Source organism: Salvelinus namaycush, chromosome 10 (genome assembly GCF_016432855.1).
Source record: "Salvelinus namaycush isolate Seneca chromosome 10, SaNama_1.0, whole genome shotgun sequence".
NCBI lineage: Eukaryota > Metazoa > Chordata > Actinopteri > Salmoniformes > Salmonidae > Salvelinus > Salvelinus namaycush.
The window spans coordinates 6,124,932-6,147,494 of record NC_052316.1 but is presented as its reverse complement, the minus strand read 5'-3'; the positions used below and the strand labels follow the sequence as shown (position 1 = coordinate 6,147,494).

Below are 22,563 nucleotides of genomic sequence, written 5' to 3'. Positions count from 1 at the left end.
TTGTTAACCTCAAATTATAAGTTTCTTTTTTTTTTCTTTTTTTTTTTTTTATACATAATAGGCTTCAACACAGAAACCCTTGGTTAAAGCTTTTTTTATTGGTTACAATATCAACTCATGGCAACATATCAGTATCACCAAGCCACTGTACAAATACACAAAAAGAATTGGTGTGAAAAAGACTATAAAAAATTATTCCATAACAAGTGATTATAATTTCACACAATAGCACTGTAAGAGAAATCATGGCACCACGTCCCTGGTATTCACTGGCTTAAAACACAAAAAAATAAATAAGACTGTCAGAATAGATCAGAGCCAAAAGGCAGTGCATTAATGTGTGTTTGTGGTGATCGCTAAATGTAACGCTAATTATCAAAAGGACAGCTGGGCTACAACTTCAACGTTGGATTCTCTTGTGTTTGTTTCTCTTGATATGCGCTACTCCCGTTTCCGATTCTTCGCCAAACTCAGCCATGTTTAAAGAAACCCTCTAAAACACTGCTTTGATGCATGGATAATATTCCACCTCAGTCCACGAGTAAACAGTTCACATGTAAACGCAGCGCATGCTGATTTGCTTGCTTACTTTTCCCTTACACCTGTAAATCCAGGCAAGTACACGCTCAGGCTTTTCAATTACTTTGGCTATGTATGTCAAGGAGACTTGAAAACCAACACACGCTGTGTTCGTTGCAGACTGTGTCTCAGCATCCCATCCGGTAGAGCACATGCTGTCACGACTGCTCTTTATGACATAGTTGTTTCATATGATGAATACAACCAAAGGAAATACAATGACATGGTCAAATACAGGGAGATTGAGCACCTTTTGACTATTGATGCCTAGAAACCATTGGTCCCAGCTAACTAACCTGATCATTGGGACTGCACAGGCACATTTTAATGCGGTCACTATTTTAGTAATAGTACTGTTGCATCTTATTGAGCACTGTGGTCAAGCCTCTGGGGTGTTCGTTGTGTTATAGAATATACATGTTTTGGCTAGTAAGGGCTGTGGTGCTGTATTGTCACAGATGATGTCTGAGCTTAAGAATCAACACAACCAACTTCAAAGTTGCTTTCAGGAGTTTGGGTATGGTTTCCCTGGCAGCCATGTTGGTGTAAAATGACCAAAATTCAACCTGCCTTTTTATCTGCCATCTGTATTTCCTGTCTTAAAAGGGCTACGTTTCTCTCATTGGATCCTCATGGGTAGATTCATTTCATATGGGGAAATGAAAGCAAAACAAAGTGATTCACTAACATTGAAGGAATATCCATATGTTCTGGACACTTTTTATTGGGCACCTTATGAAGTCAACAGAGGACCTTGTTACAGGCCAAGTGTAAAAAATGACACTGATTAGATTTTGATTCAGGGGGAAAAAGCTGGCACTTTCTGTAAGCAAGCGAAGAAACACAATGAGTTGTCAATTATGACATGTTTTCAGTTCACAGCTCAGGGTCAGTGGGTAACATTGGCACAAATGCGAAAAGTAACACTTATAACCGGCATGTATGTTACCCACACAGATCAGTGAGAATTTCAACACTGATATGGAATACATTTTACATCCAAGTCAGCTCAAGGATGTGTTTTTGTGTTTTTGGGGCTTAATAAACCACCAGCCATTTCTTTTACATTTATTCTCAAATTAATTAATGCAAAGCCAGGTAAAACAGCTAAAAACGTACAACCAAATAAACGGCTACTATAAATCACTAAATGATCAAAGGGTTTTCTTTGTAATCAATAAATACAACAAATTGTACGATAGAAAGCAGAATTGTATAAAATAATGTACAGCACTTTCGAGAAGCTATTGGAAGATGCATGCTGTTTGCAGGTCTTCGGTTGTGGTCATCTGTAAGCTGTGGCTTTTAGTGTTTACTATAGTACTGACGAGTCTCTGTGCTTCACAATTGCTTGATTTCAGCAAATCATTTGACTTTGTTATATCAGGTTATGGCCTGCCTCATTCTTTACCCAGTGCCAATATTTGAAAAGGAGACAATTATCTTTTAAAGTAACTGTCCAGTGTTTCCAGATTTCTATGAAATATGACCTATAATCACTTATTTTATTGTATGTTAAAAAGCAGCTTTTCTGTGTTGGAATGGTGTGGGCATACCCCAACAACAGAACTGTGTGGGCATTGACCGGTCATGAAAAAGATTAAGACCGCTGATTGGCCAGCTCATCCTCTGAGGAAATGTTTTTGATGTTTGTTTTTTTAAGTGTTTTGTCTCCAAGTTAAGCTTTGGCCACAAATACGAGTATAGGATGAGTCAATAACATGATTTGGGTATGAGTTGACATAATATGAAGTTTTAAAAATAAGATTTTCACTGGACAATTACTTTCACATTCTCTTGGGCCCACTTGAAATAGTGGAGCCTCATTAGGCGACTGGGTGATTGAGGTCAAGTGGAACTGCCTACAGGTGGAGATGAAAAAGCGGAAGTCTTGACCAAGCAGGCCCAACATTTGAGTTCCTGACCAGTTCTGGTCAATGTTGGCAATGGGATTGGCTTCGTAGCATGTACAGTAAGGCAGAATGGAGATTTAACTGATCTCAAGCCACAGACCATTCTAATCCATTCCACATGGATCCAATCCATGTACTGTTATCTAGTTATTTTAGGATGTTAGGGTGTGTAACTCAAAAATAGGCACCCTTATTGAAGTGTTGCCTCCACAACCAAAGTTATCTTGCGAGGAAAACGGAAAATGACTGATGCACAAACTAACAAAGTATTGTGAGAGATACCCTCTCCTCTATTGGTGAGTATGTTGCATGTGCTCTTTGCTTACATTTGGACTACAGTTTGTTGTGTATGTGTGCATTATCTAGCTCTCTACCAAGTGTACTTTCTTCCACCGAATGAACTTTCTTCGCTAGCAATACTTAAAACTGTTCATAACATTTGTTTTGGTGAGAAGAAACGTTACGTGTTAAATACAGACAATTTTTTAAAAAGCATTTCTTTTTTTACAGGCTCGTGGTGGCACTAGTGTGATTTTGAGTGGCTGACGAGATTTCTGAACCAAGAGCGTTACATTCCACACTCAACTAAACCACCCTATTGATGGTCATCAAGAATTTTTTTAAATCCCTAGAATTGAAGAGGACATAGCAAGAAGCTATTACAGGCATCTTCCCTCATGTCCACTCATAGGGAAGGAATTACGAGTCACTCACTGCTCAAATAGTGAGCAGTCTTTCCTTTTCACATCTTTTCACAATGCTTTTACTGACCAGCCTCTGGTAGAGATTGTATAGACTGCCAGCATTTCTGGTTCTCAGTACTTATTTAGTCTTACGATACAGGCTTGAGCTAGCTCCCAGTAGCTCCAGGATCACATTCCTAGTTAAACCCCCCCCCCCCCTCCCCCCTGTCAGTTTGGGGCCCTACGTTTCAGACCTTTTGGCCCTAGGTTTCAAACCGGCCCCCGTCTCCATCCGCAGTGGAGACGTAAAGGCTTTGGGGTATATGCAGTAAAGTCTCTATTAGTGAATGATCGCAACATATTTATTTCATATCACACTGTTGTTGATTTGCAAGGCGTGGGAGTGATGTTATACTACTCGCCATACAACAGCGGTTTTGAACGCAGCCCGAGTACCCCTGCGAGTGTCTCTAGGCCGTCGTTTCACGCTGTTTGAGTTTGTTAGAGGGGCTTAGCGAGACTGCGCCTCCAAACAACTACGGGAGCCGTGTATCAAATCCTAGTTAAACCAGTTTCTAAAAAAGGGATTGGGCTAAAACGCCACCAAGACTAAAACCCAACCTTTGTAGTCTAGAAGCTGTCTCTACAAACGACCACAACGGCTCTGTTTAGAAAAGAAAGCCATGTTTGTTTAGAGGAATGCCAACAGTCAATCACAACTCCTATCGTTACCGCAATCATCAACATATGTATTATACAGTATTATAGTTATCGAACGTGTGTATACCTTTGCCAGTAGACCATCACACGCACATACACACACACACACACATGCATACTGACATGTACATTATGTTGCACATGGGGCAAGTGACAAAATCGGAATTGTGTTATCGTGTAGTACTGTGAATATTATATACATTAAACAAGTAAAACATAAGGCAAAAAAACGAAACAAAACAAAAAAACTCAAGGGTGGGAAATAAACTACAAAAATATATACATACACATTATATGTGCATATATGATGCATATATACACACATAATGCTATACATATATACTGTATTTATATATACATTTACATATTACACACAGACTGTCCCCTAATTTGGCGGTAACCACGGTAACATGCGTGCTCTATCCCCCCTGTCTGAAAAGAAGAGGGGATGCCAGGGTTTGTTTTTTTTGTATTTTTTTTGTGTAAACGTTTTAAAATCTCGTCTCATCATAGATTTTTTTATTGGACACTAATTGTACGTACTTGAAAACCTCTGTGTAATACGTGGGTAAAAAAACGTCACTTGGAAAGGTAGAAAGAGTTGTTACTTCCTCACAGCGGCGCTGGCTGTGGCGTGGGCGGTTGGGTGAGGGGAGGAGTTGGACGGGGGGGAGGGGGGGGGGGACTTTGCCTGTGTTGTGGAGTTGGTGGTGGGTTGGTGGGAGAAGACACAGTGTTCACCCTCAAGTCCAGCCCAGTGGTGTGGGTGGGTGGGTTGGTGGAGGGAGGGAGGGATAGAGGAGGAGGTGGAGGTGATGTGGAGGGTTTAGTTCCAGATCCGGAGGAAACTGTCCCATGAGCCCGTAGCTACGGCCATGCCGTCGTCTGTCACGCCTAAACAGCTCACCCTGTTGTCGTGACCGGCCAGGACACCTAGAAAGAGAGAGGGGGGAAAGGGAAAGAGAAACAATATAAGGGTGATTAGGAGGCATTGTGAGTCATTGTACAGACAATGTTTCACCAATTACTGTATGTACTGACTGTAAGTTGCTGTCCATAAGTGTGACTGCCAAATGAGTGCCTAGCACAAAAATCCGCATTATGTCCCTTCCTCTAACCTCAAGGGAGGTAACAAGAAAAGGTTGCATTTAAAAAAAGGGATTGGAATTAGAAAGGATTTGAATCAGTGCATTAGCTCCCTCCGCTGCCCCCACTGTACCTGCGCGCTCGGCCTTGAGGGTGTCCCACACGTTGCAGTTGAAGTCGTCGTAGCCAGCCAGCAGCAGGCGGCCACTCTTGGAGAAAGCCACCGAGGTGATGCCGCAGATGATGTTGTCGTGCGAGTACATCATCAGCTCTTGGTCAGCACGCAGGTCGAACAGTCGGCAGGTGGCGTCGTCCGAGCCCGTGGTAAAGGCGTTGCCGTTGGGGAAGAACTGCACCACAAATACAGAGAATGGGTTAGGTGTATTGAATTAAGTTATTTTTGTTATAGTGTATTGTGTCATACTCACTGTTTAATCTAATGTCTATGACATGATGTTTTGTAATAATTTGTGTTACTGTATCATGGACAGTCATATTCTATGGTGTTCCTTTTTAAAGGTGTCAGCATGCTTCAGCTCAGCTGGAGCCAAGCGAACTCGGCTAGCCGAAACGAACAAGCGTGCTGACATACTCCCTTAAAAGACCTTTGCTTGAAAAACGACAAAAAAGCGTCAATAGTACTGTTTGTCCATTTTGAGACACCATAGCCAGTATACTCTTCCTCAAAATAGTCAGAATTAATTTAAGATAACTCAAGAAATCTGTCATTAATTTTGACGTTTTTGCCGAAGAGGTGTTAGTGTTTGGTGCAGTATTTTACAATGGAAAAATGTACATTAAAACGAGTCGTCTCTCATTGAATGACAACAAAGACTCTATTGAAGAATCCCTACTGTTGACCAATCACCGTCGAAGACGTCGGCTCCAAACATCGGCTTGCATCCAGAAAAAAATGCTGTGTGCCCGAAAAGTCGAAACAAAAACGTCACAAAATATCATAATATATGCACGAACTCTACCGAACTGTTTCGGCTGGGAAGCATGCGGACGCCTTAACACGACAGGGTCGAGCGAGTACAGATACCCCAAACAGGAAATATACACTGAGTATACAAAACATTAAGAACACATGCTCTTTCCATGACATAAGACTGACCAGAAAGCTATAATCCCTTATTGATGTCACTTGTTAAATCCACTTCAATCAGTGTAGATGAAGGTGAGGAGACAGGTTAAAGAAGGATTTTTAAACCAATTGAGAAATGGATTGTACAGTGCCTTCGGAAAGTATTCAGACCCCTTGACTTTTTCCACATTTTGTTTCGTTACAGATGTATTTTAAAATGGATTAAAAATACTCAGCAATCTACACACAATACCCCATAATGACAAAGCAAAAACAGGTTTAGAAAAAAACTGAAATACCTTAATTACATAAGTATTCAGCCCCTTTGCTATCAGACTCGAAATTGAGCTCAGGTGTATCCTGTTTCCATTGATCATCCTTGAGATGTTTTTACAACTTGATTGGAGTCTACCTGTGGTAAATTAAATTGACTGGATATGATTTGGAAAGGCACACACCTGTCTATATAAGGTCCCACAGTTGACAGTGCATGTCCGAACAAAAACCAAGCCATGAGGTCAAAGGAATTGTCCTTAGAGCTCTGAGACAGGATTGTGTCGAGGCACAGATCTGGGGAAGGGTACCAAAACATTTCTGCACCATTGAAGGTCCCCAAGAACATTGTGGCCTCCATCATTCTTAAATGGAAGAAGTTTGGAACCACCAAAACTCTTCCTAGAGCTGGCCGCCCGGCCAAACTGAGCAATCGGGGGAGAAGGGCCTTGGTCAGGGAGGTGACCAAGAACCCGATGGTCACTCTGACAGAGCTCTAGAGTTCCTCTGTGGAGATGGAAGACACTTCCAGAAGGACAACCATCTCTGCAGCACTCCACCAATCAGGCCTTTATGGACAGACGAAAGCCACTCCTCAGTAAAAGGTCTGATGAAACCAAGATTAAACTCTTTGGCCTGAATACCAATCGTCACGTCTGGAGGAAACCTGGCACCATCCCTACGGTGAAGCATGGTGGTGGCAGCATCATGTTGTGGGGATGTTTTTCAGCGGCATTGACATGGAGACTAGTCAGGATCGAGACAAAGATGAATGGAGCAAAGTACAGCGAGATCCTTAATGAAAACCTGCTCCAGAGTGCGCAAGACCTCAGACTGGGGCGAAGGTTCACCTTCCAACAGGACAACGACCGTAAGCACACAGCCAAGACGACACAGGAGTGGCTTCGGGACAAGTCTCTGAATGTCCTTCAGTAGCCCAGCCAGAGCCCGGACATGAACCCGATCAAACATCTCTAGAGTGACCTGGAAATAGCTGTGTAGCAACGCTCCCCATCCAACCTGACAGAGTTTGAGAGGATCTGCAGAAAAGAATGGGAGAAACTCCCCAAATACAGGTGTGCCAAACTTGTAGCATCATACCCAAGAAGACTCGACGCTGTAATGGCTGCCAAAGGTGCTTCAACAAAGTACTGAATAAAGGGTCTGAATACTTATGTAAATGTCATATTTCATTTTTTATTTTATTAGCAAAATATTAGAAAAACCTGTTTTTGCTTTGTCATTATGGGGTATTGGGTGTAGATTGATGAGGGGGAAAAAACTATTTAATCAATTTTAAAATATGGCTGTAACCTAAAAACAAATTGTGGAAAAAGTCAAAGAGTCTGAACACTTTCCGAAGGCACTGTAGGGGTATGGTAGTAGGTGCCAGGCTCGCCGGTTTGTGTCAAGCTGCAACAGTGCTAGATTTTTCACCCTGAACAGTTTCCCGTGTGTATCAAGAATGGTCCACTACCCAAAGAACATCCAGCCAACTTGACACAACTGTGGGAAGCATTGGAGTCAACAATGGCCAGCATCCCTGTGGAATGCTTTCGACACCTTGTAGCGTCCATACCACCAACGAATTGAGGCTCAGTTTCTCTTTTCAGGATTAACATTACATAGTCAGACAAATCTGTGTCAAATTCTTGCAGTATTAGCAAAGAAAGTGAATATCTAGTTTGGTAACCGGTCTGGTAACAGATGTTTGTCTGCTTTACAGTACCGTCCTACAATGTAAGGTTCTTCATAACAACACGATACGTATATTTCCTGTGCCTCCTACTCACGCAAACGGCGTTGATGTCGGACACGTGGCCAGTGAAGGACTGCCTGCACATGCCGTCCCGGACATCCCACAGCTTGGAGGACGCGTCACAGGCCCCCGACACAAAAGTCTTGAAGTCAGGGCTGAGGGACAGGCTCATCACGTCCCCCGTGTGGCCCGTGAAGCTGGTGGCCATCTGGCCAGTCTCGATGTCCCATAAAGCGCTGAGAGCGAGAGTGGGGGGAACGAGAATGAGAGGAGGTATGAGTGTACAGTGGAAATGTTAAGACTTGAAATGAATTGATGATGAATGGGGAGGTGCACTGGGTTCTCCTCTCTCTGTGTGTGTGTCAGTGTAGTCTGTAGGGTTGAGCGATGTCAACCTTTGTCCTGTCGTGATTATGTACCCATAAAACATTGTGATATACGATGCTATCGCCCCATATTGGCCAACCCAATTTGATTTAGTTTTTTATTGAAAATAAGTTGGGCTAGAGTGAAATCAAATGCAACAGGATGGATCACAACGAAATCCTGGGCAGAGGCTAAGTGCAGGCAAATCTTTTCCTCATATTCCATTCTGGTGGAGGAGCTTCAGCATGGAGCAGGTTTGTGTGTTTCTGTGTCTGTGTGGCGCGCTGTGATGGAGACGTGATTGTCTGAGGGATGGGCTGTCTTAACGTAGTGACATCATTGGCTGGATAGAAACAGTCTACAGTCTTCAAAACTGGATAATAATTGCTTTATTTTGCCTCGTAAAATAATCGAAAAAATAAATAATATTGGTTGTTCTATCTATCATAAATCTATCATAAATGCCTAGGCTTAGGCTATAGACTTTCATTCTTGAAAGCCACAACTTTAGGACAATGCCTTCGTAGGCTAGAATATTTGGGAAATAAACTGCTGTTCATAACTTGAATTGGCCTTAAAGCTTTTATGATAGGCCAGTAAGAGGAATGAGGATAAGTTATTAGCTATTTGGTTTTTAATCTCGTTTGGAGGGATTTTCCCGGCCCGTATGGATCATTTCTTTATTAATAAACTTAAACTTGATTAAACTTGTCATAAAATTTTTCTATAGGCTATCGATATTGTTTGTTCTCTCTCATTATTAGTCCCCTGGCTACCTTATGTTTTTAGGCTCAAATTACTTTTTGAGATGGAATGCCGTTACATTCATTGTTTTATCGGGAGAAAGCCATGCATAAAATGATGAAGCATAGCCTATCGAATGGAGAGAGAAGGGAATATAGGCTACGTTCTTTTAAAACAGCTAAACACAAGATAGTTAATAAGGAGTGTCTAATTTTTTAAAAAATGAATAGGTTCAGGCTATAGATTAAAAGCCGATGCATCCGACAGAGAGAGAGAGAGAATATTGGACCTTTTGTACTGTTCTGGTGGAATTCTCTGCTCTGTCTACCCTACATTCCTCTCTTGAGTTCTGTATCACATATTTATTGAAATAGGCTATAGCAAATAGGAATAGGCAAATTACTCGGAATGTCACTTGTGTGCTGCCCTGCTGTGCGCTGGAGACTCCGTTCTTTACTGCGGGGCGCCAGTCAAGTTCAAATAGGCTAAACCATTGTCGGTCACCATTGACGATGGATGTCAATCATCGTCAATAGACGATGCTATCGTATTATCATAACCCTAATAGTCTGTGTGAGTAGTATTCACGGGAGCTGGCTTAGAGAGGGCTTTTGTAGCACCGGACCCAGAACAAAACCAAGACAAAGCCTTATAAGAGCGGTGGATGCAAAGCTATTGGACAAAGGATATCATCTAGACACAAGTTGTGTTCCCCAAATAAGTGTTCCTCCCACACTAGATCAACAAACTCACCAGGTGGTGTCCCCGGAACTCGTCACAATCTGGTTGTCATCCAGGAAACGACAGCAAGACAAATAGCCTGAAAAAGAAAGGTTGAAAATAACCATGCAGGCTTAATCCACACGATTCACATCAATACCGTAACAAGCCATCACTGTGGTCCTTAGTGCATCCACTGCCCTTGTTCACCCCACATATTTGACAGTAGTGGACAGGTGTAAACAATATGGAGAAGAACTAGTCTCACCCGTATTCATAAATTATCTCAGAGTAGGAGTGCTGATCTAATATAGTTTTTTCCTTTTAGATCATAAATGAATAAGAGTACATTAATTACGGGTGTAACTGATCCTAGATCAGCACTCTTACTCCGAGATGCTTTATGAAACGGGCCAAGATCTGCAGGGGATATTGAATAAGGGCAGAGGTGAGGAATGACGGCAGCTTTTTGGAATGAAAGAAGGTTATCTGGGTTTAAACCAATCAAAGAAGCTGATGAGGTGAAATTGTGCTATTTCCTTTCTAAAATTGCAGTATTCCGCCTCTTAAAAAGAGCCTTCTCCAGTGTGTACCTGTGTGTCCGGGCAGCTCGCGGGTGACGCGCACGTTGCCCTCACGGGTCTTCAGGCTGTAGATGGAGCAGATGTTGTCCAGGCCTCCGCACGCCACATAGTTCCCAGAGGGCGCGTATGCACAGGTCATCACCCAGGAGGAGCGCAGCGGGATGGCATGCATCTACGGAATACACACACACGATCAACGTCTGTTACCTCCAGGGTTGCAATCAAAATTCAAAAAGCGTTAAGACTTGAAAGGAAGGACCAGATCCTAACTTGAGATCTGAATGCATAAACTGTATATTGGCTTCCAAATTCCAAGTCCAAGTTACGCGTGCAGATCTTATGTTAGGAACCTTCCGGAAGTGAATTGACATTCAATTCGGGAATAGAAATATCCTGGTAGAAAATAGGAGGAAATTATTTTCAGGCGAATTCACTTCCTAATATAACCTAAATGGTAATTGAATTGACCCCAAACGTGCTTAGCTCAATCACCCAGGGGAGTGGAATGTGATGCAGTATACAGAGGAGAATCAAGGACAACGAGGATGGCACTGTTTGCTACAGTGTGAGGGGAGATATAGAGGATACTTTACTGGTGATTGTTTGTCTTTGATGTTATTTGAGAAAGGTCACACAGGTGCAGTTTAATGTAGGTCTCACCTTGTTTGTTGTGTAGCTGTCCCAAATGATCAATTTGCCATCCTGGGAGGCACTTACAAGTAACCTAGACACCATTTAAAAAAGAGTAAGGTTTCAATATATTGAAGAGTTTGACCTGTCAGCACAGCACACTGGCATATATTCACAGGAACAAAAAAGCCATGGAACTAGTTAGAGCATACCTAATGCATGCATAACTAATGTAGACAGAAAAGCTGCTGCTTCCAAAGCAGTTTAAGTGTGGTGTGAACTCCAGAGCCCTCTCTCTCTCTCTCTCTCTCCCTCCCTCCCTCCCTCCCTCTCTCCGGTGGGACACCCCACATGCCAGGATCGCAGTGTGAACCGTCCAGGATAGCGACCACTTTGGATGAGCCATTTCATGTAATATTCATTGCCTCAGTCATCTGAAAGGCTCTACAGTCGAGAGGGGGGCAGGGAGAGACAGAGGGAGATAGAACGAGAGAAGGATAGAGGAGGGGATGGAGAGCAGGAGAAAAGTGGCGAGAAGGGGGGGAGGAAACAATAGAGAGAAAGAGGGAGGAAGAATAGAGAGGGGAGGTGATAGAGAATGAAGGAAAGAAAGAGAGAGAGGGAGAAAGATAAACAGAGAGCCTGCCCCACCCCCCATCCCCCTGCCCCCAACTGCTTGTGTTTCCGTCTCTCCAGTGATAGGAAGTGGGTTGGCACCCATCTGTAGCGAGCCAAGCACACAATAAAGGGAGAGCTGTGCCGCTGAAATGTCAACTGCTGTATATAAAATAAACACAGGCTGTTTGTCCTCCAGGTGGTTCACCCAGAGTGCAGACGCACACTCAGAAGTATTTGGGAGCAGTAAGAATGAGCTGGTAAGCATACATACTTGTAGTCCCATGGCTTACATATAAATCGAGCCTCAATTGGAAATCAGTCGGTCCAACTGTACTAGTGTGACTGGCAACAGTACACTGACTGGTAAAAATGTGCCACTGCTCTGTGGCTGTAGTATTGAACTAGTAGCACATAGCTAGCTATGGGTTAAATCTACTTCTAACAGTCTATGGACTTTTTTGTAATTTAAATGTTAATGGCTTTGGTTTGGGACAAAGTTTCTGTCCAAAACCCACAGGACACAAGCAGCCAGTGCTTAAGAATATGGAGGTTTAGTAGTAGTAGTAGTAGTAGTAGTAGTAGTAGTAGTAATAGTAATAGTAGTAGTTGTGTAGTATTGCAGCAGTAGTGGTAGTAGTAGTAGTATATTAGTAGGATAGTAGCAGTAGTAGTACTAGTAGTAGTGGTACTAACTAGTAGTAGTACTAATAATAATACATTTCATTTGTATAGTACTTTTCATTAGAGTTACCTCATAGGACTTATGCAACAATAAAAAGACAATAAAAAATAATTTAGAATCAAGGGGGGTAAAATAACAACAGCAGAAGTAGAAGTATATTAGCAGTAGAAGTATTGCAGTAGTAGTATTGCAGTAGTAGTAGTAGTAACAGTAGTATTGTCAGACCTGGAGTCGGTGCCCCAGTGCATTGCATAGATCTTGGCAAGGTGGCCCCTGAGAGTGCGCCGCGTTCTCATCTGTATCCGGCCCACTGAGTCCAGACCAGCTGTGATCTGCCAATACGCCAGGCCCAAAGGAAACAACATCAGCATAACCCAGCATGGTCATTCATAAACTTCACGCTAGTCCAAATATGTACATGTTAGTTTCATAGACTAATTGCTAGGCTATTTGCTTTATACCTACAGTGCATTCGGAAACTATTCAGACCCCTCAAATTTGTTCACATTTTGTTACGTTACAGCCTTATTCTAAAATGGATTACATTGCTTTTTTCCCTAATCAATCTACACACAATGCTCCATAATGACAAAGCAAAAACAAGTTTTTGAAATTGTTTCCATTGATCAGCCTTGAGATGTTTCTACAATTTGATTGGAGACCACCTGTGGTAAATTCAATTGATTGGACATGATTTGGAAAGGCACACACCTGTCTATATAAGGTCCCACAGTTGACAGTGTATGTCAGAGCAAAAACCAAGCCATGAGGTTGAAGGAATTGTCCGTAGAGCTCCGAGACAGGATTGTGTCGAGGCACAGATCTGGGAAGGGTACCAAAACATTTCTGTAGCATTGAAGGTCCCCAAGAACACAGTGGCCTCCATCATTCTTAAATGGAAGAAGTTTGGAACCACCAAGACTCTTCCTAGAGCTGGCCGCCCGGCCAAATTGAACAATCGGGGGAGAAGGGCCTTGGTCAGGAAGGTGAGCAAGAACCCGATGGTCACTCTGACAGAGCTCCAGAGTTTCTCTGTGGAGATGGGAGAACCTTCCAGAAGGACAGCCATCTCTGCAGCACTCCACCAATCAGGCCTTTATGATAGAGTGGCCAGACAGAAGGCACTCCTCAGTAAAAGCCACATGACAGCCCGCTTGGAGTTTGCCAAAGGCACCTAAATGACTCCAAGACCATGAGAGACAAGATTCTCTGGACTGATGAAACCAAGACTGAACTCTTTGGCCCGAATGCCATGCGTTAAATCTGGAGGAAACATGGCACCATCCCTACGATGAAGCATAATGGTGGCAGCATCATGATGTGGGGATCTTTTTCAGCGGTAGGGACTGGAAGAATAGTCAGGATCAAGGGAAAGATCGACGTAGCAAAGTACAGCGAGATCCTTAATGAAAACCTGCTCCAGAGAGCTCAAGACCTCAGACTGTGGAGAAGGTTCACCTTCCAACAGGAAAATGACCCTAAGCACACAGCCAAGACAACGCAGGACTGGCTTCGGGACAAGTCTCTGAATGTCCTTCAGTGGCTCAGCCAGAGCCTGGACTTGAACCCGATCTAACATCTCTGGAGAGACCTGAAAATAGCTGTGCAGCGACGCTCCCCATCTAACCTGACAGAGCTTGAGAGGATCTGCAGAGAAGAATGGGAGAAACTCCCCAAATTCAGGTGTGCCAGGCTTGTAATGTCATACCCAAGAAGACTCGATTCTGTAATCACTTTGTTACTTCAACAAAGTACTGAGTAAAGGGTCTGAATACTAATGGAAATTGATATTTCTGTTTTTTATTTTTAATGTGGAAAATGTTCTAAAAACCTGTTTTTGCTTTGTTATTTTGGGGTATTGTGTGTAGATTGATGAGGGGGGAAAAGGCTGTAACGTAACAATAAGGCTGTAAAGTAACAAAATGTGGAGTAAGTCAAGTGGTCTGAATACCCTCCGAATGCACTGTATATTTGTTTCATAGCTATTAATGTCTTAGCGTAGTGGTCCCTATCCAATCAATCACCCTGGTACATGGTACATGGTAAGACTACAAAGACCTTGGGATTTCCCGTGGTCAAAAGAGGATAAAATCCAAGTGTAACAAGAAAACCTGCTCACTGGTTGTGATTGGAGAGAGCCTAAAGGGGTCCTGTTTATGTAGAAAATGGTAAATGTTTGGCTGTATTTTATATCGAGCACACATGATAGCTTGATCTAAGCTATAACCGGCATTTATATGTATTGTAAGTAAATGTGTAATCTTAATTTGTTGAATCCCTTACCTGCGAAAGAGTGGAGTCACTACAGGCTTTCCTAGCATCCTGTAACACAACAGCAAAATGGCAATGTTCAGAGTTTGCGAGAGACTGAAAGAGTATATTGCAGAAAGTGGTCCGGTGTTAATATTATAATATGATTTAAATGGCTGATTGAAAATGCCAAGCAATGCTATCAAATGATCACCTGAAACTTTACTGTTCAGATTTCTTGAGTCAAGGATTCACTCCAGACACACACACACACACACTCACTCACTCAAACACACACATGCCCCATACCCGGATTTGATTGCGTAGTTGCTCCGCTTCCTGCCGTAACTGTTCCAGCTCGCTCATTGTCCCTCTGTGATGTGTTCAGGCCACGCTCCACTTGGAAAACTGGGTTTGTAAAAATCACACAGACCAGCTGACACCTGAAAAACACAGACAGATAGATAGACAGTCAGTCAGACGGACAGACACACTTTCAGAGGAGCACTTCCCTGGGCTGTAACAAACACGGACATCCTGCGGATAGGGCTGCTTTGGCCTGAATCGTGGGGCGCCGGCCTGTACCCAGACACAGGCACCAATCACCTCCAGTCTGGTTCAAAAGGCCATTTAAACGCACAAGGCTCTGAGTCTCTGACCTTTTCCACTCAATCAGGCGGGGTGTTTTGCATTGTGCTGTTTTAGCTCCCTGTCCTGCAATTGATTCTGTTTGAATATAATTTGACGTGCAAATGAGGGGTGTAACTGTACTGTAATTGTACTGTAGCTCTATTGAGTGGATTGGGTTTATACACACACCCACGCTCGCACGCACACATACTGTACATACACACACTGGGCTGTGTGTGTGTCGCCACATCCTTTACCTAGGGGATTCTGAATGTGGGTCACGGAGCACTTACACACTCTTCAGAAATTTTTGGAGCGCCGGGCCCCCCTCATTTTCCAGGACATTTTGCAGCCTGCTGTCCAGAATGCAGCCCTGGATTAATGTTTTAGTTCCATTTCTATAATTAGCAGCTAGGGCAGCAGGCCTGTAAGATGTATTTTTTGTTCCACATTGGAAAACAAATAACGTTCATGATGTAGTAAAAAAAAAGATTTGCTACACATTTAATAGCGCTCGTCAAAGCATTCATAGCAGGTGGTATTTCTGTTTATTGAATGCCCATGGGTGTATGATACTTTATGAAATAAGGTTAACAAATAAGTGTTAAATAAGCATTAATAACCAAGCGTTAATGGCCTTTTCGCTATTAACATGTTAAACCGTGTTCGCTCCGCTATTTCCTGGAAGCTAAAATTCTAATAGTTCGCCTAATTTCAGTTTATGTGACACAACAAGCAAGTATAGTGTAGAGAATCATTGTATCATCTAAACCGCTGTGAAATATATTTTTCATAACCAAAAATATTGTATTTTCAGCTGTTTGAAGCTGGTGTCCAAAACCAAAATTAACAGACGGAAAAACTAAACTGAAGAACTAAACTTAAAAACTAAACTTAAGAACGGGAAGCACAGAAATTGAGCACATAGAACAGAATTACCACTTCTTAGACTTCTTAGAATGACAGATCTAACACACATTTCTATGTGAATTTGGTCAGGTTGCCCAGTTTTAAATAATCTTAATTTACATAACAGCATACTCCTCCAATATAGCCTACATAATGCACATGCACTTGAATGCTATTGTACAACTTCATTCAAAATCGACACTATTTAGGGCTTCGGTCGAGACTGTTTGCCATTTTTTCCGACTGCAGAATTACAAAAAAGATATCTGCATCCTTTTGGCGTCAGGTAGGAAGCGCACTGACAAAAGTAAGACAGTGGGAGAAAGAAACACTTTTGCCTGGGAATTACGTTTCCTTCATGACACCTGCTGACGCAAGCCACCTGCAGAGCCCCTGACGTCAGTTTACCAGTGGCGTGCTGCTGCTGGTGCCTTACTGCAATCTGCTCCTTGAAGAAATAATCCACTAGCTAATTTCCCCCCAACATCGGACACCCCCTAATTTCGGACACTCTCTAGCGGCTGGAGGATTAAATCACTTTGAGCTCAACAATTAAATGGCGTGGGAAAATAATGGTACATTTTGCGACTGAAGACACCCTTCTAGCTAGCTGACCACCAATTTCATTGCAGTGTATGTAAGTTAAGTTAGGTTTTGAGAGTCTTCAAATAAGTAATATATATGCACATTTTGTGGGACACGCTGTATATTGTAAAATTCGACTGCGCGACAGACTACACATCATTTAATATCCAATTTTTTACCAAAATTATTCATACTCATTTATATGTTAGTATTCAACTGTTATCTACTTTCTCAAAACATAAGATTAATCTGTAAAATAAATAATGAGATATTATTTGGTTACAACAATTTTTTTTTTTACTGGAAGGCTAGGCAACTATCAAGTAAACACTTCGGATACGCGGTTGGTGTCTCTTTTTTGAACAAAATTAAACAGATATATCTTGTAATTGAACAAAATAGTAAGGTAGCCAATAACTGCCGATAATACGGGAAGTATTTTTGTTGCTAAACCGCTTACCAAAAAGCTGATAGTAGTAGTATTTCTACTGATATGTCAAACATGCTAATTGGTAACCTGTTAGCTAACATTTTTATGACACCAGTAATCACAAAACATGGCTTGATCACAAGACAACACTGTTAGGGGCGGCAGGTAGCCTAGTGGTTAGAGCATTGGGCTAGTAACCGGAAGGTTGCAAGATCAAATCCCCGAGCTGACAAGGTAAAAATATGTTGTTCTGCCCCTGAACAAGGCAATTAACCCACTGTAACTAGGCTGCCATTGAGAATAAAAATCAAAAATAAACTGTTCAACTATTAGGCAGAAGACTATGCACAAAAGCTTAATTAAACCTATTTGCGCATATGACATGCAAAATAATGCAAATGGAAAACAACAATCCCCAATAGGTAGGTACTACATTTCTACAATGACAGACTTTAAAAGTTGGCCCTAATGGTTCAATCTGAATTGTTCTCGCATTTTGTAAACTACTCTAAAACTTAAGTTGGTGGTCAAATGACACACTTATGCCCCGTTCCAGAATCGAATTGCCCATATTTAGTGGTGTGTGGGATACAGACTGGCCGAGTAGCTTTCCTCCAGTGGTGGTGGTTGATTGGTAGGCCCAGAGAATGGCACAGAGACAGGGATGACAAAGGGGAGCTCTGCGCTGGCTCCCTATTGTTTAGTGTGTGGCAGTGCTGCTTGGCACCACCTCAGCAGGCAGGCCCTAAGACTGGCCATGGTTGGGAAGCTCTCCACTCTACCCAGTGAAGACAGCCACCGCCCGCCCGCCCTGTTCAGCACAAATGTAACCAACGCCGAGACACACACACACACACGCGCATAAATGCATTCACATTCAACGTGAAATACATAAATACGTGCATATCACTCTCTCTCAAACACACACACACACACACACACACACACACACACACACAGACACACACAGACACACACAGACACACACAGACAGACGCTATGTCTGCTGGGGTAAAGAAGAATTCACCTAGATGACCTCAAAGCACATACTACTACCAGGCTGCATCTTCCCTGACATCCGCTCCATTTAAACAACGTCGCCCGAGCAGTAATAGATTTTTTATTTGTACCGTTACACTTGCATCTGAAATTAGCACACCCACTTTTAGTTACAATTTTGAACTGTAATACTATTGGGAATATTGTGTCTGATCACAAGGGCATTAACTTCACCTCTCCTGGGAAGGTCACCATGTTAGACTTGTCTGTAACCTACTCCTAGGGATTACCATGGTTTCATATTTGTGTAATGTATCCAGCTTTATATTGAATAAGTGGATTGATTTTCCAAGTAACATTGTCTCTGGTGAATAGGTATTGCTGGCTGAATAGGATTCATTAACGTGCAATGCGTGGGTTTGGTCTGATATGTGTGTTATTTCATGTTAAAACCCCTGTAATAGGATAAAGCCATGTTTGTAGAAATTGTTATTGTTAATGTTTGGAGTGGTAGATTTTGGTCATATCATGCAATGAAAAAGTGTGATATGAGTATGAAATGTCTTGGGAGAATTAAACAACATTGTGTGCGTACACGTGTGTGTGTGTGTGTGTTGTGTTTGAGCGGGTGTAGGTGCACATGTTCTTGGGATGAAATCGTATGTACATGTGTATGTTCTTCTAACTCCAATAAGGTGACACATCTCTGCAGAGAGGTGGAGGTGGCCTAAACATTGGGTGAAAGCAAAAGGAGGCAGGGCAGCCCCACCAGGTGACAACTTGTTCAGTTCACAGAACATTCAAACATCTGGAGAATGACGGAAATATCAGGTGACTTGACTTCCCAAATGATTTGCTGGACAAGCTGAGTATTTACATTGGTCAAGTGCAGCCATATGGAAAGACATTAAATATACTGAATGTATGACAGACGCATATGGATATCAATCATGATCTTCATATGTTCTCTAATAAATCATTTGCCACTTAGGCCTACCACAAATCCACTGTAATCGTGACCACGAAAATATTTGCCCAGTATGTTTTTTCTACAGCCTACCTGTGCACAAAGAGCTACAGTATTACTGGTCAAAGTTTGCATACTATGATAACAGCAGTTGTAATGCTGTTTACTCTTTACAACACTTCACTACAGATGTAGGATCTTAATTTGAGCCAGTTTGCTACAGCAGAAAAATTACAAGGAAATGTGAATTATTATGTGAATTATAATTAATGGACATTTTTGGAAGGGTTGATCAATTTTCGTAAGGGAAAATCAAGTCTGAAATGTCAAAGTTGAAATTACAAACTTCAGAAGCCTTTTAAAACCTCAAATCCACTATAGGTTTTAAATGTCCTGCATTGCAGGCAAGTTCTCCTGCAACAGGGTGATCAAATTAAGGTCCTACATCTGTACCTCACTGATCTTGTTGGAGGACTCATTAAACCCGTCATGTCAGGATATTGCTTAAAACTCTATAACACTGCAGAAGTATAACAATAACTGATAGGCTTACAGCTAAAACAAACACTGGGCTAGTTATAGGCCTAGACTATAACTATTTAAAAAATGGCTGTAATTTTAATGCGGAATGTGGATAATATTAGACAGATAACGTTAGCACATTCATGAAAGTTCCAACTTTTTTACAATACTGTTACAATATTGTTACATTGTAACAGCACCACAACACACACACACACAGAGAACTGGAAGGTTATCTGTTCTCAGTGTTCTGACAGAATCTTGATCACGTGTTGCTTTGACAATATTAAATATTGAGATATATTAGATTTTATATAATCTCCAAACAATATCAATGATGGTTGCATGCATTTTCAAGACTATGAAATTAAGCAATATGCGCGCCGTTACATTGGCAGCCTTGCTACAAATTGCCGCTCGAATGAAGGCAGAATGTCATCTATAATTGATTAATGTAAATGTATATATATATATATATATATATATATAATACTCCCGGTATCTTGCTCTACATATCTGAATAAGGCTTCGTTATATTCGTGAATATAGATTTTTATCCTATAGCCTACAGGCGGCTAGTTAATTTCCGTCCGACGGTGATTTGACAGTAAAAGGCCGCGTTTCGATAACACCGAATTTTCACCAATAAAAGCTTAATCGAGAAAAACAGCAAGCCTTGAAATAGATATAATGAGCTATTAAGATGACCACTACTCAACACATCGCTTTTTAATGTATCAATTAATCCCCTAATGTTTTGCAACCTCAATGCAAAACAAAGGCCGACATCAAGCCGTATTGTAGGCTATAGCCTAGGGTTTACCCAAAGCAGGAAATAAAGGCAAGAAAATGCCAAGAGATACAGCTCTCCAGCACACGTTATTACCTGAAACTGGATTTTGGGGGAATTTCCACGTCGTTCCAATCTGTGTCACAGTAGTCCGTTTTCAAATGGCATACATGGTCCCAGCTGTGAAAGAAATGTCAAGATAGCGGTATTAGTTTTAAGACAATTTAACAGATTTAAAGGGCCAGCCACTCGCGCAACTCTGGCAGGATTAGACTGAACGTTCACCAAGCAATCTAATCACCACACCCATGAAGAAACTGGGAACATGGCAACAGCCTACGCCGAGGGGTGCACTCACGGAGATGTCGTACATTTTCATCTTACTCATTCCTAAAACATGTTTAAACGTATTCTGAAGACAATATCTTGATTTATATCAGTGATTTTCCTCCACTTAGAGAAGTGTCCTGTTTTCTTGTACAATAAGGACCAAATCAATCGTGTCGCAATAGCTTTGTTTCACCCACAGGAAAATGGTATTGACTGTCAGCTCCCTCAACAAAAAGAAAGAACGGAGTACAGGAAACAAATTGTTACAGTGTAGGTGAACAGCTATCGCAGAGGTCTGAACGATACGATATTGTTTTAAAATATTATTCTTGGTTTAAGGAGCTTGTAACGCCAACTACATGTATTATTCCTTCCTTCATCATGTTGTATGGTTACAGTTGTGGCTTGTGAGCCATACAGTGGATTTAGCATTGGGAAGTAAGCTAAAGTGTGCAGGAAGGGGATGACAGAGTGCTTTACTATCAGGCAAACACAATGTAATTCAGTGTTTTCTAAATGTTCATAAGTGATTATCAATGCAAGTTGTTTTGAAGACTTTGTCAGTTCTGTGTGATTAGGCCTTCACCATTTTTCTCTTGATATGCAAAATGTAACCAAAACACGAATTGCCATATTTAATACTATGTTCTTACAATACAAAACATTTAGTTCTTACTGTAATAGGCTAATGGTTTTGGCTTATGTAGGCAAGTACCAATTAATTATCTAGATATCTTGTAGTACTGAAATAAAAGGATTATTGGGATAACCATTATACACACTTAGGGCATACTTATACAGACTACCTATAGGCCTGCGCATTCATCCAATCCTGGAGATCTCTCACATTGTGCATACACTAAAAGTGCCAGTTAAATGTAGCTATATGTTTCTGGTGTTCTGAACCTGTATCATATGATTCATTATCTATGTGTTTATTAATTTCTGATCATTTTTGATAGCACCAGGGAAAGGTGTGTCTGGTCTGGTTCCAGTGTAAAGGGGGTAAATAGTAGAATAGGATTTCTCTCCATTAGGACATGCTGAATTTTTTATGGGGCCAATGAAAGAGAGCAGTGGGATAGGCTTTTCCTCATCTCTGCGAGAGCTATAATCAATGAAGGGGAGATGAAAGTTGCACAGTCCTTGGTTTCCTTTTGGAATAGCATGGGGTCAGATTAAGTCTAATTGAATTCACACAGCAGTAGATTACCTCAGTCGATCCCTTTTCCTAAATGCATTATGGGGATTAGGATTAAAATAATAGCTAGTAGAGAGTCACATGTTGTTGATTCGAGGATGTAGGCCTATGTTGCAGGGTTTGATATGCTGTGGAGGCCATTAACATAAGTCAAAAAGACTGATGAAAATCCCAGGATGTCATAACTTTAAATGCAACCGAACGATTTTGCCAATTCATGTCTGAAATTATGTAACATTTAACTATTCTGAGGTGTGAACATCACCACAACAAGACAGAACATAATCTATTCCTGTCAAATTTTGGCAGTACTCTCGCAGTTTTATATCAACGTCATATATTCCAATATTAGCTGATATCTCTCTAGTTTCTCTGAAAAAGAGAGGTGTTTGTCACATCCCCTGTAACACAACACAGGGCAAATTACATTTAGTCATGTTTTGTTTTGTAACCCTTTTACCTAGGTGTGGCTAAATGCAATATTCTGTCCTGTGCAGCCCTAATAT

The 22,563-nt window shown here is 41.6% G+C and overlaps 1 protein-coding gene across 1 annotated transcript; it reads right to left on the bottom strand.

The window, feature by feature from the left end:
• Positions 1 to 76: 76 nt before the first annotated feature.
• Positions 77 to 20,799, bottom strand: LOC120054612 (guanine nucleotide-binding protein subunit beta-4). Its single transcript, XM_039002087.1, has 10 exons — positions 20,623 to 20,799; positions 15,004 to 15,137; positions 14,728 to 14,766; positions 12,670 to 12,776; positions 11,175 to 11,238; positions 10,524 to 10,686; positions 9,964 to 10,030; positions 8,135 to 8,336; positions 5,115 to 5,331; positions 77 to 4,828 (listed from the first exon to the last, which is right to left on the bottom strand). Exons 2-10 carry the CDS (start codon positions 15,058 to 15,060, stop codon positions 4,722 to 4,724), a joined length of 1,023 nt encoding a protein of 340 aa, XP_038858015.1. The 5' UTR covers positions 15,061 to 15,137; positions 20,623 to 20,799; the 3' UTR covers positions 77 to 4,721.
• Positions 20,800 to 22,563: the final 1,764 nt, after the last annotated feature.